Genomic DNA, 18661 nt, shown 5'->3' with positions numbered 1-18661 from the left:
TAAATATCTTTAAAAGGAATGTCACAAGACTTTGGCTCATAAAACTTCCTCACTGTAGAAATGCACCCCCATTTTAGGCACAATTTTAACAGTCTTTCAAATCAGATCATAAAGGACAAAGTTGCAGAGATCCGGAATAGAGGAGAAACAGTAATTAGGCAGGCACAGCTGCAGCAGCTCCAGGGTGTGTAATACATCACTAAGACCACACCCTGGGACAGAAGAGAGAGTTAAGGTATAGCGCACATGTTTGTGAAGACTGCATCTTTACTAAAGCCTTGGCAACTAAAACTATATATTCATTAATTAGAAAAAGTCCCTTCTGTGGAACCCTTAACTCCTGATAACAGATGTAAACAACATAATTACTATTTACTTTATGAAACCATCAACACATTACTTTTCTGATCCATTTTTTTAAATTAACCTTAAAAAAATAAACCCAAAATATGTAACATAAGATTTGCATCTAAATGGTAAATGCAATGAATTATAAAGTCTATCTCTATAGTTCCTCTATATTTTGGCAGGGGGTAGATAGACAGATCTCAAAAGAGTATAATAAAGATGATACACGTAGTCATATCATTTTTGCAGAGTCTGTACTTACATGGTGCCATTTAAAAGACATGTAACATGAACAGATAAAAGATGCTAAGCATCTTAACTCAGTCAAAAATACAAATGAAATGCAGGGTCAAACTCAGTTGGTAGAGTGTCTCAGCCCCACCCCACCCCCACTGCATGAGCTGTGTACTGCTTAATCTGACTCTCCCCTGCAGTACCCTCTCTGAAAAATCTGCACTTTTACTTCCCTCCTTCTATACTGTCTGTTTTTAAAAAAGACTAAAGGATATCCGAAATACTGGTTAAATGAAAAGGAATTACTTACACTTGAACTTCAAAGCTATTCTGCACCCCTGCAATCTTTAGTAAAAGAGCAATCCTACAACAGCTGCATGGCACAAAAACAAGACTGCAGCCATTCTAAAAGGGGATCATGGCAGAGACGAGTTCCTAAGACTCAGTGCTGTTTGTTACATAGAAAGATCACTCCAAAAAGAGCGCAAAATGATGACGTTTTTTAGAACGAACACACACACACACACACACACACACACAGACACACACACACAAAACATGTTCCTTGAAACTAGGTTTTTATAATCAAGTAAGATTAGAAAATCTTTTTGCATTAAAGGTTCCTATGTATGCTAAATGTCTGAGAAGACTCAAGTAAATAAACCGAATGTATTTGATCTAGGGATGCAAAAAGTGTTCATTATTTCAAAATCTGTTTATCTCTAGCTGTCTCAGTACACCTATCAATGCTCCAAGACACTGAGAGTTCTTCTGAACTGTAATCCATAAGATACTTTTTAAAGACACACACATTTAAACTTGGCTATCAGTTCAAGTTAGAGTAAGCAGAAGCGTGGGTTAAATGCTGGAGTCTAAGGATGGAAGAGTAAGACAGAGGATGCTCTGTCTCATTGCTCTGTTTAGGGAATAAAGTGCCTTATTTTTAGTAAGTGGGTTGCTAATTATATTACATTGTAAAATTTATTTGTGTGTGTTTGTTTAGTGTGTGTATGTTTGTGGAAAGGGAAGGGAGAATTTGGGTATAGATCAGAATATGTGTATATATGCCAAGGTACATACAAGTGTGCATTGTGGAGGTCACAGGACAACCATGGGAGCTGACTCCTTGGAACACATAGGCTCCAGGGATCAAACTCAGGTTGGGCTTGGTGACAAATACCTTTATATGTGAATATGCTTGATCCAGGGAGTGGAACTACTGGGAAGTGTGGCCTTGGTGGAGGAAGTCATTCTTACTGATACAATACAGCCACTATGTGACATAAAGGGAAGCCACAAGGGGGAGTCATGCCTATTCCATACCTAGTACATACTTTCACACAGACTGGTAATGAATGGTATAAAAGTGGAGGGGGAGAAATGGCTCAGCCGTTAAGAGCACTAGTCTGTCACAGAACCTGAAATTGGGAAATCTGGCCAGAATGGCTTGCTAACAGAGCTCCCCAGCATGACAATTATGAGAGTGCTCCGCTGCCATGGGCTTTCTGGGGGATGCTAGAGACAGAAAGCCAGGTTCTTATGCTTACACAGCAAACGCTTTATGACATCTCCTCAGCCACTTTATTCAGTATATTTTTTAAATAGCCACAAGTTCAATAAAATTCATTTAAAATTAATAAGGCAAAAAAATATACTTTCCCAATTACAGCCTCTGATACCCACCTCTAATAGATTAGATATCTGTAGATACCTTACTGTACAATAGGATGGATGCAAGCACTTTATTTTATGTTTATGAGTGCTCTGTTTGCATATATACCTGCATGCTAGGAGAGAGCATCAGATTATGTTATAGATAATTATAAGCCACCATGTGGTTTTGGGGAATTGAACTCAGGAGGACCTCTGGAAAAGCAAGAGCCCTTAACCTCCGAGCCATCTCTCCACTCCCGTGCAAGCACTTCTTCACCCTAGCCAACTGTAAGGTGGTTTTCTCTGACTGACCCTTACCATCCTTCCTCATTCAGTACTGTTAGTCACCACTCACCACCGTTCGCTCTACACTCTGCTTCTGAGAACAACACTGTAGGCTCATGCATGAGGCCTGTGCAACTGATCTGCCTGTTTTATTTTACTTACTGGAATGCTTTAGTAAAGCATCATTTATAGCATGTATATTTCTCTATCCTTGCACTACTGTGAACACTGCCATAATGCAGACCAGTGCAGACGTCTCCTTGATGTACCAAGTTCTCCTTCAGATATATATCAGCTGAGCTGTGGGGCCGCAGGACCACACAATCATCTCACTTTGACATACTTAAGAAATCCCATACCACACTGTGACACTTTCCCCAATAGTACACAAGGCTTTGCTTTACTCTATCTTCAGTAGTACTTGTTGCCTTTTGTTTTGCAATAGCCATTCTACTTTTTGAGGTTTAAGAAAAAACACAACTGCTGGAGAGATGGTTCAGTAGTTAAAAGCACTTATTGCTCTTCTAGAGGTCCTGAGTTCAATTCCCAGTAACTACTTGGTGGCTCACAGCCATCTGTAATGAGATTTGATGCCCTCATATACAATAAGTAAATATTTATTTATTTAAAAAAACACAACTTTTAAATTAATTTACTTATTTACTTGAAAGTGGCAGAGGAATGTGCCCCACAATGCACATGTGGCAGTCCAAGGCCAACACTTCTCTCTTCCTTAGCTTCGAGAAGCAATCAGAGGTCAAACTGATGCCCTGTTTCATTCTAAATGGAGTGGGGCGAATCCGTGGCTTGGAATGTTTCCCTGGTGATCAGTACAATAAATAAAAGCCCAGGAAGTGACCCAGGTGTATGATCAACTGACTCACGAACAAAGATGAAATGTAGTGTCCTTAGGAGTGGGCGTCTCTTCAGCTCATGTTAAGTCTTCTGGACGCCTGATGCATTTACAACTATCAACCCTGCTTATGTATTGAATTTTTAATAACAGGGTTTCACTATGTAGCCCCTGCTAATTCTGATCCCGGTGATCTTCCTGCTGCAGCCTCCTGAGGGCTCAGATCACAGGCATGCCCACCACATCTGGATAAACCCTGATCTTTATGTCCTGCTATGCAATCAATCTGAGATGAACTTTAGATTTAAATGTGCAAGAAAGAGCAGTTTCCAGAAGAAAATCTCAAAGAATGTCATTATCCTTGGGTTAGGCAAAGATTTTTAAAATAGAACACAATTTTTAGTCATAATTGAGAAAAAAAATATACATTAAATTTAACTCCTAGGCATCAAAAGCCATATGAATAAATCAGTCACTGAGTGAATATTATTTGGCTGATCAAAATTTTAAGTTACTGATTTTTTAAAAAGCAAGTTAAAAAAAATGGGTCAAAGAGTGGAACAAAACTGTCCCAAAGACAGTATTTAACTATACAATAATATTCCAAAGGTGCCTGGCCACTAAGTCTTCAGAATTAAACTACAGAAAGATAGTGCTGTCAGTCCCCACACTGGCTTAATGAAAAATAACAGACTACTAAGTGTGACCAAAAGTATGGCCCACGTTGACAATACTACAGCTTTTAAAAGAAAAACATCATTAATCTATCAAAGCTAAGTATCTGTGCACCTTTTCATCCTGATATTCAAATGATAAGTATACATTAATAAAAATACATGTGCACATCAAGCACATGAACAAACGTATTCCCAGATCCCTGCTGTAGTAACACCAAAATAAAAACAACTCAAATGTCCACTCATAGTTATCAGGACAATTATGGCACATACCTAGAATGGAATACTACCTAACAATAAGAAAACAAACATTGCTATCTACAAGATGGATGTCACAAACAATATATAAGAGAAAATGTAAGCATATATAATTAAATGAGTCCGAAATGTGTGAAAATGTTTGTTTTAATTCAATATAATGGTTACCTGATGTTTATGGATGGATTGGAGAACGGCTTGATGGCTGAGAGCATTCACTGCTCTTTCAGAGGACTGGGGTTCAATCCCCAGCACCTACATCGCAGCTCACAGCCATGTACAACTAGCTCCAGGGATCCAACACCCTCTCCTGACCTCCATGGTCTCTTTCACAAACACATATGCACACACTCCACAGACATACACATAAGATAATGGTTTCGTAAAACTGTACATATTTATGTGTTGGGGCACAAGGTTAGCAGAGTAGTGCTGAAGACTAGTTCAAGAAAGCCGTCTAACCACTTTCAGTTTTGAACTGAATGGGTCTGTTCACTTTCTGAATATTCATCTCTAATGTGTATACTTCTCTGTATACACATTATCCTTCACTAAAAGACTTACGGGAAGAGGACTCAATTCCTGGAAGGAATAAGGTTAAGAAACAAAACTAGATGTGCTAAGCACATGTAACTCAGGCAATCAGGATGTGGGGGCAAGGCGACAAGGAATTTAACTCCAGCCTGGTCTATGTGAGAGACTAGGTAGGCCACCTCATGTTTCATGAGTTCCTATTTCAGAAATAAACAAACAACAACAAAAACAGAACAGCTCTTACTGGAAGAACAAGAGACTAGAAATAGAACTGATCTAAGAACATGTGCTCACTTTTTTCTGCTGTGTTGTCTCTTGGACCCCAGTTTCATTAGCGAAGGGCTTGAGGACTAGCCCACAGCTGCTCCCTACCCCCGAGCATCTAGACTTTTTGTTTCATTGAATTTCTTAGTTTTGAGTTTTCCTAAACTCTTAGACAAAATGAAATAAAATAAATGAGTTGGCTAGTAATGGATGTCCTAGTGCTGCCTTATCATTCTAAAAATATTTAAATTCCAGCTCTCAAATATCAGGGAATAACCCTCATACATACACATTAAAATTTAAATATTCTCTTGTATTCCAGGCTACCGTGTGCTGCAGAATACACACTAAACATTCTATTGGTAGAAACTATATCTTGAACGTATAGTATATTTAAAGTAGAAAATATATCTTGAACATCAACTAAAACTACACTGGAGAAGGAGAAAAGCCAAAGATGAGAGTTAGCTCTTGTTCTATTCCGAGCAGTGCTGACAACCCTAAAATAAACTACTTCCCTTTAGTCTGTCAGCTAATCTTACTTTACTAGAGAAAGATGAGAGAAAAGTTCACCAAGATCTGAGATTTTCCCCATAAACTAGAAATGTTATTACATCAGCTGCTACCCTCTCCCAGAAAGAAAAAAAAAAAAAAATTTAAAAACAGGGGTTGGAAAGATGGCTCAAAAGAAGCTGCTCTTCCAGAGAACCTGGATTCAGTTCCCAGCCCACACGGTAACTCACAGCTGTTTATAACTCCAGTTCTTAGGCATCTGACTCCCTTTCAAGACACTGGCTTTAGATAGGCCCCACATAAACTTCTAAAAGGCAAAAACTCAATTTTGTCTCTGGTTTCTAAAATAATCTTCTGTAGAAAGGATTAGGAAATGGAAATTAGCTTAAAATATTGTGGCAGTTCAAATGAGAAGTCTCTCTATAGGCTCACATCTGAATATTTGTTTCCCAGTTAGACTGTTTTGGAAGTGTTAAAAGGTATGACCTTGTTGGAGAAGGTGTGCATTGGAGAAGGTGAGTGAGATTTTGAAATCTCTGGGAGATTTCAAAAGCTCAAGCCAGGCCTGTCTCTGCCTCCTGCACATGGATTAGATGTGAACTCTCAGCTACTGCTCTAGGACGGTGCCTGCCTGCCCACCTGCCTGCTGCCCTTCCATTCCACTCCCTACCATGATGATCCTGGACTAAGCCTGTAAAACTGTAAACAAGTCTACAGTTAAATACTCTATAAGTTGCCTTGGTGACAGTCTCTTCACAGCAACAGAAAGTAACTGAGGCAAATATGCACTTAATATTTTCAGATAATTACATACTAAGTAGTGACTGTTTTATATTACCATATATTTTTACCAGTCACCCATATTTAGCACCTCCTACTTATTTGATGGATTCAGTGCTAAACACTTACAGGGCATTTACAAAGAGGATAATTGTAGGTGATTTGTTTAGGGTTGTAGGGTTTTTGTTCGTTTTGTTTTGTTGAGACAAAGTCTCTCTCTACATAGCCCTGGCTGTCCTCAAACTCACTATGTAAACCAATCTGATCTCACACTCAGAGATCCACCTGCCTGTTTCCCAAGTGCTGGGATCAAAGGCGTGTGCTATTACACCTGGTTGATTTATAAGTTTGAAAGGAACTATTTTATGAACTAGAAAATACCTGGTTAAATTAATTTCACTTGATTCAAGTGAAAGGGGTTTGGGAGACAGAATCTTTAGTATTTTATTAACTGATTTTTAAGTAGAATAAAAAAGTGAAATTAGAGGCTGGAGAGATGACTCAGCAGTTAAGAGCACTGGCTGCTCTTCTAGAGGCCTGGGTTCAAGTCCCAGCACTTAGGAAACTCACCACTGTCTGAAACTCCAGCTCCAATTCTGACACCTTCACACGGATACACATGCTGGCAAAATGCCAAGGCACATAAAAATAACAATAAGATACTTATTTTTAAAAGGAGAAACTAAAAATTAAACTTGTAAATTCACACCAAGAAGTTAGTCTCAAAACAGTTTTACTGGACTCGCCATTTTACCTCAAACCTACACTAAAATTAAAAGTAAAAACACAAGTCTATCTATCTAAAATGTACAATTAAAAGCTATTTTCAAACAAAACTGAAAACCTCTTACCTGGGTATGAAAATTGGACATAGTTGTTGTCTCTATATCTTTCTTTCCCAGTATCTCCATTTTCACTGGTGAATTGGGAAAATTGAATGAAAAGTAGTCTAAAAAGTCAGGTAAATAAGTAGCTGCCCCATGAACAATACCCATTACATAGAAAGCTGCAGAGCTCTCGTTTTCACTGAACACTAAGCCCACAAATTCTTGGGCAAATCTCTGCATCTCCATGGGAGACAGGCAGGAGAGTTCACTGCTGTAGGCGTGGACGACTGACGCACCTCCATTGGGCTGGTGCTCAATGTGAACGAGCTGCTTGAACTCCAAAGTGTCCAACCTCTTACGGTTATTCTGAACGCGCGGCTCCTTTAATGACACAGATGGAAAGTCACTGTTATCAGGAATTTTTGAATCACAGTGTTTGGAATCCAGACTTTTTCCAATGCAATCCTTTATGCTATCGTCTAAGATACCCTTGGCTTCTTTTTCTTCAGCAGACAGCAATCCTGAACAAATGGTCTGAATAGATTTGCTATACATTTTTGGACGTTTCCGTTTTTCATTCTCTTTGTGTTTCTTTTTCTTTTTCTTCTTTACTTTTTTAATTTGTAAGTCTTCTATATTTGTTTTTGGTTTCTCCTTCCCACCTGTTGGGAAAAATTATTTTTGAAACTCCATATTTAATTACTTAAAAAAAGAAACATGCTCTTAGGAACTGTTCTATAATACAGAAATTTACTTGTGACGATCCCGTAAATTCAAATTCAGAGAATTTGTTTTGATTCAGATTTTACTTTGCCTTTCCTTCTCTCTCATCCATTTTCTGCCTTTACACACAATCGCAGAGACAATAGGTTCTGGGCTGCTAATAGGACAGAGCACACTGAGTGCTCACTCAAGTTAGTCTTGGAAAGTGTAATAATCTTCCAACTGTAAAAAGCAGAAACTCAGACATAAATATGAGCAATAACCTTCAGTTAGTTCTCACGCCTATATCGTAAAGTTTACTTCATCTGAAACTTTAAAAAATCCTATTTTTTTAAAGATGCCAAGAAGACTAAAAAAAAAAATCACGCAGTCAGAGAAGTGTGTGCACACTAACACAGTGCCAACAATGCGGAGCTCATCAAGCCTGTGCACACCACTCCTCAATAAGCTGCACTCGCACTGCCCCGAGTCAGTCACAGCGTACAGCAGGCCAGTGGGCACCTACAAGAGATGACAGAATCTGAATCCCTTCTCATACACTAAATCCCAATGATGCCCAGGCTCTAGGTAAAGAGATAAATAAAAAAGAGAAAGATGTGAGAATGGAAGGACATTATTAGGTTACATACTAAAGAGTTTCTGTGAAGGAAGGCAACAGACTCAGGGTCAAAAACCTAGAAAATCCAGGAATAAAAGACTAATCTAATCCGCACAGGCTACTTTAGAGGACCTCAGTAAACATATAAGCACACATATCATTAACATACACATGCAATAATAATAAATATTTTTCTATTTTTCTTATATAGAAATAAGCAGACCATAAAAATATTATGTGTATTGTAAAAAAATGCTGTTTCCTAAGATAAATATGAAAAGGACAACAAAGTAACAGTTCAGGAAAACCTCGTGTCTCTCCTGTCCATCTGTTTCTGTTGTAGGGTGGAGATACCTGTTTGTACCACATGCATGCTTGGAGGACAGAAGTCACAGAGAGCCTTGAGCCTCCATGGTGCAGAGAACGGAACCCAGGTTCTTTGAAAGAGCAGCCAGTGCTCCTCCTAATCATGACTTATCTCTTGTCCCTTCAGGAGAGTTTTGCTGTTTTGATTTTTAAGACAAGATCAGCTTGAACTCATGATGATCCTTCTGACTCAGCCTCTGGGTCATAGACTCAGACTATGCTGCTGAGGTTACAGGCCTGAGTCATCAACCTCAGCTTTGTTACTGGATTCCTATGATAACTTTCCATGAATAAAATTATCCTACTTGCCTTTTCTAAGGGGGGACAATTTTTAAGATGAGCCTCAAACCTGGTATCCAGCTGAAGATAGCCCTGAGCTTCTTATCCTCTTTCCTTTTCCCCACACTCTGGGATTAGAGGCATGCACCACCACATCGGCATTATGCAGTGCTGAGGACGAATCACAAGGCTTCCTGAAGAGAAGGACAAGCTTTATCAACTGAGCCCTATCCCCAGCTGCTTCACATGAAACTTTCTGTGTTCATATAGCTCTTATTTCTTTCCTTTTCAGTACTGACATGTTCTACCTATTTTCAAAACTAAGTCTCTCAGGCCAATTCCCCAAAGGCCTGACTTTTTTCTCTTTCTTTTATTTAACATTCTTTTACTGTGTGTGTGTGTGTGTGTGTGTGTGTGTGTGTGTGTGTGTGTGTGTGTACACATGCAAGCCTGCATGTGCATTGCCATAGCATGTGTGTTTCGGTCAGAACACAACCTTCAGGAGAGGTTAGGTTCTTCCTTCCATGTAGTTGTCAGAGATCAAGGAATCAAATTCAAATCATTAGGCAGATGCGGCAGCTATGCTTTTAATCCCATCACTTGTGGTGCAGAGGCAGGTAGATCTCTGAGTTCAAGGACAGCCAGAGCTAGAGAGTCCATGTCTCCAAAAAAAAAAACCAAAAACCCAAGTCATATAGTTTTCCCTTATGAGCCATCTCACCAACCCTGTGGATAAATTCCTAACGGTGCAATGAAGAACAAACTAATACGACTATTAAAGTAAAAACAGAGCCTGTCAACATGGGTAAGTCTGTAAAGCCCTCAAAAGTAAAATGTTCATTCTCTGAATAGTCTAACTTAGCAGTTCTCAACCTGTGAGTCTCAACCCCTTTGGGGGACAAATAGCAGATACCCTGAATATCAGATGTTTACATTATGACTCATAATAATAGCAAAATTAGTTATCAAGTAGCAACAAAATAATTGTATGGTTGGGGGTCACCACAATTGGAAAAACAGGTCACAGCATTATGAAGGTTAAGAGCCACTGCTCTAATTATTTCAATGTATTCTATCAAAGTATGTACTTCAAAAACATCTGATCAGGTAAGCATTATAAAAACAAAACCTAGGGAGTTGGTTGCAGTATTTGTCTCAAATAAGAGAAGCATCCGGATCAATTTCCAGCACTACTTCAAACCAGCTTTTGTACCCTGTTAGCCCTTGACCTCTGGAGGTAGATACAGAAGCATCTAGAAATTCAAGGTCAGCCATGGTTACATATTGGTAGCTACCAAAAACCGAGAACCCTGCTTTTAACCTAGTATGCTTACTCATGAGGAAAACATCTTTGACATAATGATAAAATTTAAAACTACTAAGATCAAAACGTAATTTTTCTTATAATTTAATGCTGAGAGTTGGTCTGTTGCTATGTACCGTACTGCTAAGAGCAGGCCCCAAGGCCTGGTTGTCCCAGAGAGAGGAGTCTACAGGTACACCTAAGTGACACTATGTAACCTTCTTACCCCCAAGTTATTTGGTAAATAAAGATGCCTACAGCCTATAACTGGGCAGAACTGAAATAGACAGGACTTGGTATTCCTGGGTTTGAAGTCAAAGGAGACCTTGAGAAGAGAGAAGGTAGAGAAAGGATTAAGGCGCCATGGTTTAGGAGTCAAGAAAGCATGGCTAGAAAGGCTGGCCAACTGTAGGTAAGAGAAGCCCAGAAGAAACATAATAACTCAAGTTTATCAATAGGAAATAGATTTTAATAGCATAGTGGGTAGATATCTACCCAGCCTCAATGCTAATGTCCAAAAATAGCTGTAATTTGTAATGCATTTGTTAATACTAATAACACATTCTGTAAAACAATAAAATTCTTCTATGGAAATCTTCTCACATGTATTCTCACATGTAATTATATATAACATACACACACATATATATGCGTAGTTGTATAAAGCTTATATAATTTTCTACACATTTTCTTTCTTTTTTAAATCAGGGTCTATGTAGCCCAGAATACCACAGAACTCACTTTATCTTGCCCTTGCTAGCTTGCCACCATGCTCAGGTCACACACACACACACACACACACACACACTAAATATCCACTGTTTTTAGATTAATTTTATATATATGAATGAGTGTTTTGCCAACATTTTCGTATGTGTACACATCCATGCCTGGTGACCAAGGAAGTCAGGAAGCACTGGATCCTGGGACTAGAGTTACAGATGGCTGTGAGCTATCATGCTGGAAACTGTATAAGAATCCTCTAAAAGAACAGCAAATGCTGTTAACTACTGAGCCGTCTTGCTAAACCCAGCTTAGTGAACCTGTTAAGGAAATGAGACTCAGGTAGAAGAGTTAGTAAGGTTTCTGTTTTCAAATATCTGTATGTTATAGCTTGTAACATAGAAGAAACCTATATAGAGAGAAGATGGATGCCACAAAAAAAAAAAAAAAAAAAAAAAAACCAAAACAAAAAACCTGCACACACAGTACTAGAAGTATACCACCCCTAACAGGTTGAACATTTGCCTGCTCCACAACAGCAACAAATGACTCCACTCCCTGGCCAAGTCTATACTCTATACAGTGGTCAACCCAGATTGGTTTTGCTGGATGATGAAAGCCAACAAATGGTAATTACAAAGGCAGGGCCACTTTTCCAAATGAATCATGCTTTTACAGTATAATTATCTATATACTATGTACTAAGAAGGAAGAATAGTTTTGTCTTTGCAGTGTTTTAATCCTAAAATTATTCTTTTAAATAAAAGATTCATACCTACTTCCTGAGTGAATGACACCCCACACTTCTTTACAGCAACATAAAGCAATATAAACCATTACTTATCTCCGCTATAGTAATGTTTCCTTAGAATGTCCTAGTCTATCTAATAAAAAAAAAGAGAGAAAAAAAAAATATATATATATATATAAAGAATGTCCTAGTCTTCTAAAGGTTACAAACTAATTTCTAAGCCTACTTCACTTTCTGTTTTCATCATTAGTTTCACCTTTACACAGTTCAAAATGTTTCCTAATTTTTCCAACTACTTCAAAGTCAAGGTTATTATTGTATATTCCTAGAAAAACCTCAATTCAATAGGATGTTTTCATGTATACAGTCTCTAGGAATCTAGGCATCTGTAGTGAAGAACATATGAGCTTAAGTATCCTGAGGCCACAGACTGTTTCTCTCATAGCATAAGTATGTGTCACTGCACATGACAACAAAACAACAGACTAAGCCAACAGGGTCAGCTGAGTAAGCACATGGAGAGAGCATCAGTCACAGCTGATTAAGGCCTAGCTGCAGTTCAAGAGTTCTACAGTCTAACCTGAAGCTCAGGGAAAGCACAAGAGGGATGCTTGCCGACTTCAATCCCTGATAGTACACCCAGGGTGATGGTGCACACCTGAGTGCAGAAGACCTGAGTTCAGTTCCCAGACCCGACATGGTGAGTCACAGTCTCCTGTACCTCCAGTTACAGGGAACCACACACTTTGTTCTGATCTCTACCAGTGCTAGACACAGGCATGGCACACATACATACATTAAACTGAAACACGAATACACACAGAATAAATAAAGACACATTTTTTGAAAAAAATGAATAAGGAAAACAATAGCCAGGCATGGAGGCACATGCCCTTAATTCTAGCACCCCAGAGGCAGAGGAAGGCAGCCTGTGTGACTTGTAGACCAGCCTAGCCTAAAAGAGCTGGTGGTCAGCTAAGACTACATAATGAGAACCTGTCTCAATTAAAAAAATAAATAAAAGTTACAAGACCACAGGAGCAAAAGAAACAAAAGGACTGAAAGCATTAACCAAAAAGTCACCTAATGGGTGATAGATATATTTTCAAGGTATAAAGAACATGATAGAAAAGAAAATTTTAGGTGTGCAGAGTTGGCTCAGGGTTAAGAACATTTGCTGCTCTTCTAAAGGACCTAGGTTCAGTTCTCAGCACCCACACTGAATGGCTCACAACTAACCACCTATAACTGATCTGACACCCTCTTCTGATTTCTGAAGGCATTGCATACACACAGTATACACTCAGGCACACATTCTAAATAAATGAGCCTCTGAATATAAAATTGTGACCTGTAGAAAAGTTTATTATGTAAAGAAACAAAAAATATTTATGTGACAAAGAATAAAGTGAAAAATGGAGAGTCCACATTTTCCATAAGTAATATAAATTAGTTATGTTCATATTTGCCATTGCAGGTCTTTTTCCCTTGTGACTATAAATGTTTATCTATACTCAAATTCAATTTGAAATAAATCCAAGTCAAAGGGCTGATTAGCAACTGTTCAGTCTATTAACCATCTAATTTAACAGACTAGCCAGTGCCTTCCCAGCCTAAAGAAAACTAATTCAGACATTCCTAAGTGAATTTGAGATTGCTTTTATTTCTATTGTAACTTAAGTTGTTTTTATATGATTTATTATGTTACTGCCCAACATGCTACACCAAAATTCTTCCTACTCTTCCCCGTGTACAGTAACAGAATAAAGAGGATGTTTGGGATTTTTTTAAAACCAAAAAGGACACTCTTAAGCAAGCAAGAAATAGAATAAAAGAGTGCCCCTTCTGGTTTGGCTCAGATTAAGTGGACCCTGCCCTATGATGAGTGGTTATGCTCCGGTATCTGTAAGAAGGGAAGTCACCATTCCTACTGTTGCAAACATTACCTTAGCCTTTTATTTCCAATTATATAAATATGGTTAAAAACTAATAATGCACACAGCAAATTATACAACTTGTTTTTAAGATAATTTATGTTTGTGAAGCTTAACCATGAAAGCCTTAATGATTCTTTAAATACACGTACCAAAGCACATTACCATGCAGACTACAGTTCCCTAACACTAGATCTACTCTTCACTCTTACAGCACTTATTCTTAGCTAAAATCAGAATCAAGTAACATTTCTTCGTTCACGAGCTTGGCTAATAAGTATACTGACCAGCATACAATGTAGAAAACACTGAAGATAACTTACTTTTCAGTAAAATCTTCACATCTCCATTTTCTTTCTTGATCTCAGTCATTACTTTGTGCTTCTTTCTCTCTCTCTCTTTTTCTTTGTCTTTCTCTTTAATCTTTTCTTTGATTTTATCTGAAAGACAAAAAATATTTTTAAATGTTACAATCTTTTATTCTCTATGAACTTTAACTCAATTTCTAGAGGTATAAAATACATAAGCAAGTTGAGTTTGGTGGTGCAGGCCTTGGACTCCGGCAAAGAGGAAAGCTGAGGCAGGCAAACCTCGGTAAGCTGGAGGCTGGCCTAGTCTACACAGAGTTCCAGAATAGTCAAGAACAACATGATGACACCTGGTCTCAGAGAGAGAGAAGAAAGAAGAAAACAAAATAAACACAACACAAAAAACATGACTATAAAAAAAATGCCTTCTTTTTCTTTCTTGGTTGTATCTCAAATTTCTATATTTCTTCTTTCATTGAACATACAATATATATCAAAAATATATTTATACATGATATAATATCATATATTACATATCATATATACAATATTATATGTATAGTTATATTACATATTATGTGATAAATTATAATATATATTTACATGTATATATAGTTACCTTGTTTTAAAATTTGACTACGTAATGGATGCTTGTTTATGTATAGAGAGACATGTGTGTTCATATATGCATACATATTCATAAGATAGCCTGTTTCCATGTACTATTTCCAGAAGATTTCATCTAGTTTCTACCTCTGTTCAAGACATGTTTTGTTGTTTTGTGTGTGTGTGTGCGTGTGCACATGCATGGGGAGGCCAGACATCAACTTGGGTATCATTCCTTGGGAGCTGCCATATTTTATTCTTGTTAATGTGCATGCATGCACACCATAGTTCCTGTGGGGAGGTAAGGGACAACTTTGGTGGAACTAGTTCTTACTTAAACCTTGCTGTGGCTCCACGTGGTCAGTTGCTCTACATACAGGTAAGCCTGCTTGGTGGCCCTCACTTTTCTTTTTAAACTTTATTTTTGGTGGACAGATTTCCTCATTGGATCCTAAGGCTTGCCAATATTTCTAGAATGGCTGGCAATCAAGCTTTAGGCTTTTCTAGAATGCTGTGTTGTTGAAGTCATGTAGTATGTGGTATTTTATACTGTTTTCTTTTAGTTAGTAATACTCGTAAATTTCCCTATGTCTTTGCATGGCTCGATAGCTCCTGTCTTCTTTTAGTGGTGAAGAATATCACATTGTTTGAATGTACCAGAGTTTACATCCATCCCCTGAAGAATATATATTGGTTGCTTCCTTTTGTTTTTTGGATAATTATGAATGAACCTAGTATATCTATTTATGTATGTATTGTTGTGTAAAACTAAGTTTTTAGCACGACTGATAAAGCTTCCCCAAAATGCACAAAGCCCTTTATCAATTCCCAGCATAGGTAAACCACGTATGGTGTCCTACATCTGTTATCCCAGCACTGAGGAGGTAGAGACAGGAGGAGACAGCATCAAGATTACTCTATCCCATGAGCCACACAATTAGTAAAAAGGGAGTCCTTTGAACAGGTTCACTAGTTGTTGGAGAAACTGCTCAATAATAAGAGTACTTACTGCTCTTTCAAAGGACCAAAGCTCAAATTCACAGTACCCACATGGTAGCTCACAATAATCTGTAACCCCAGTTTCAGAGAATCCCACCAGCATGACCATGGTATACATGTGTGTTTGCAGGGAAAATATGCATACACATAAAGTAAAATATATAGATGCAAAAGAAAAATCAAAAGGCTCATTGGAATTTATTTAAGCATCATAAAATTTCAAACTGGAAGTTCTTGTAAAATAACTGAAAAAAAAAAATCTATCCTAAAGCTTTCAGCTACTACTATACATTTTGGAAGCAAAAAATTCAAATAGGTTTCATATTATCAGTTGTACCTATCCTAGATATAAGCCTTAAGTCAAGACCATCATAATGAAGTTCATAAAAATCTACTGATCTGAATAACGACACAGAAATCTCCCTGTCCCTCCCACATCTAGCCAAGAATAATACATTGCTGGAAATACATCAAAGAACAAGCTGGAAACAGAAGAAAAAAAATGAAGAAACAGAATAAATAGCGGATGTGCAAAATGAGAAGATTAATAAAAAAAAAAGTGGAAGATAGGAGACGAAGGATGCTAAAGAAAAAAAGGACTGAGAAGTGGTTGGGGCAAAGAGGATTCTCACAGCCTCCCCTGGCATATATCTAAGAAGTTATCTACCCCCAGCAAGTCACCCCTTCTTCAGAAGACTTCTGCTAAACGCTGGCCTCTCCATCAAATTTCCTCATATTTCAATGATACTGTAATATACCAACCTAATTCTCACACTCCTGTCATCCAAACCCACATCCTTCTTGGGTATCTTTCCTATATTTCCTGCAACTCACATGACTATCATTAAGTAAATGAATCTCCAGATATGCCTAACCAGCCTCTATCAAACTCCACACCTTCATTCCTTAAGAAACATTTATAAGCAATTTGTCATCTTTCATTTTCTCCAGGAAGGGAGTAAAGGAAGAAGCAACTGTAACAAGTGAACGTAACATAAAGGCAGAAGACGGTGTGGGAGAAGGGGACATCAAAGATCAACAAACTGAAAATAGCCTAACAAAAACTACTGGTCTGCTTAGTAACTTTTAAAAAGCTGAAACTGTGAGTGTAGACAGTAGATTTGGCAGAGCTTTGTTTACCTATCAAAGGGAAGGCTAGTCCTTCCAAACGATACCTGGCTCCTTTCCAAACTCACTGTTTTCTCTGCATTTTTTTAGTTCTTTTCCACTAGTATGCCAGTCAAGAATTAATTTCTGTAGTCAGTACAGAAACACAAATGTCTTTTCTTCCACTATTCACCAGTGTCATCTCAGGCTGACTCCTCAGTCAAATGTAGCATCTTAACATTTTTGCAATTATACTTAGAATGCCTTTGCACAACCCATCTGTACCTGCCAAAACCAGATACTCCTTTTGCAAGAATTTCTTGATCTCTACCAATTGGAAATAATCTTATCTTTCTCCTGTTATAATTTGATCTCTCCAAAGCTACATAGAAAGACCCTGTTTCAAACAAGAACAAGAACAAAGACAGGGTCTGAATACATAGCTTTGGCTGGCCTGGAACTCAGATTCATTCACCTGCCTCTGCCCCTCTGCCCTTCTGCCCCTCTGTCCCTACCTTTGCCTCTCAAGTCCTAGGATTAAAGGCATGTGCCAACCAAGTCCACCAGATAATGAAATGTTGAAGAGACCCTCTGCTTGAAGAACATGTGGCCCTTGATGATCACTTTAAGAGTGTTCAACAGTAGCATCTTAATATATGATATGCTCTAGCAGGATTGACAGGATCAGACAACTGCTGGCCTCTATGGCAATATTGGTAGTAGGGCTTTATTCTGCAGGGATATTCACTCTGGTTCCAGCAAATTAAGTGTCCTTGAGTGGCACCTCTACCGAAAGATGATGAATTTGAGCTTGCAGCAACTAACACCAATCATGTTCTTTGCACTGGAGCTCAGTGGTAAAGCACACTTGCAGAGGACCTGGGTCTAGCTCCCAATACTCCATCATGGCTCACAACCATATGAATCTCCACTGCCAGGAGTTACAAGATGCTCTTCTAATCTCCACTGGCACAACTTCTCTTGTAGGACCCCTCCTTTCCATGATAAATTCAAAGGTTTTAGACACAGCTCATGCCCCTCTAGAATCAAGGTGAAGCTGCTGGGTGTCTTGACCAGTCCAAAGAACCTAACGAATGACACCAGCTTACCTTCTTTAGCAGACTATTTCCACAGGCACTTGGACGCCACTGGGCAGCTCTTCCCAGCTGGAAATCCAGTCCTTCTCCACATGTCTAACAGCTTTTGGCAAACTGCCCACAATATGGGTGGGTGCCTAAGGAGACAAGAGCTGAAGCCACTGCCTCCAGACAGCTGGCCAGGCTAGTACTAAGACTGCAGTGACTCTTCCTCTCTGCTGCACCCCAGCTAGGGGTGTGCACATCACAAAAGGGACGTCCAAGTTCTTGGGCATAAGGATAGTGGAGACAAGCAGTGACAAGCAGCTTTAGGCACAAGGTTGTGCCAGCAGCTGAAGTTCTGGCTGTAGACAGGAGATCAAGCCAGCAGAGCTAAGCTGGCTTAAAGCAGTGGAGGAGCCCCTACAGGGCCAAGGGCAGCACTGCAGAACCAAGCTCTAGTGGCTGTGACTTGTAGTTGCAGCACCTACTACTAATACAGTAAGTCTTCAATACTGTCAATATCTCTCTCCTATACCTTCAGTCAACCCATCACCCATTTTAACAAGTCCTTTTTCCTAAATTATCAACCTGAATATATTCTCACCCTACAAGAAAACAAACAACAAAAACCTGTCTTGTTAATGTCCATAAAACGAAGT

General features: G+C 38.6%; 1 protein-coding gene across 1 annotated transcript in view; it reads right to left on the bottom strand.

Annotated features, from left to right (window-relative positions):
- The window catches only part of RSBN1L (round spermatid basic protein 1 like), a gene marked incomplete at its 5' end in the record, with an annotated part of 48633 nt that overhangs the window by 20133 nt on the left and 9839 nt on the right, over positions 1 to 18661 (bottom strand). The window contains 2 exons of the mRNA XM_080936558.1: positions 7251 to 7888; positions 14227 to 14343. Coding sequence (XP_080792684.1) covers positions 7251 to 7888; positions 14227 to 14343 — 755 coding nt within the window. The remainder of the gene's footprint in view (positions 1 to 7250; positions 7889 to 14226; positions 14344 to 18661) is intronic.

Source organism: Micromys minutus (genome assembly GCF_963924665.1).
Source record: "Micromys minutus genome assembly, chromosome: 23".
Taxonomy (NCBI): domain Eukaryota; kingdom Metazoa; phylum Chordata; class Mammalia; order Rodentia; family Muridae; genus Micromys; species Micromys minutus.
This window is presented reverse-complemented; position numbering and strand designations above follow the sequence as displayed.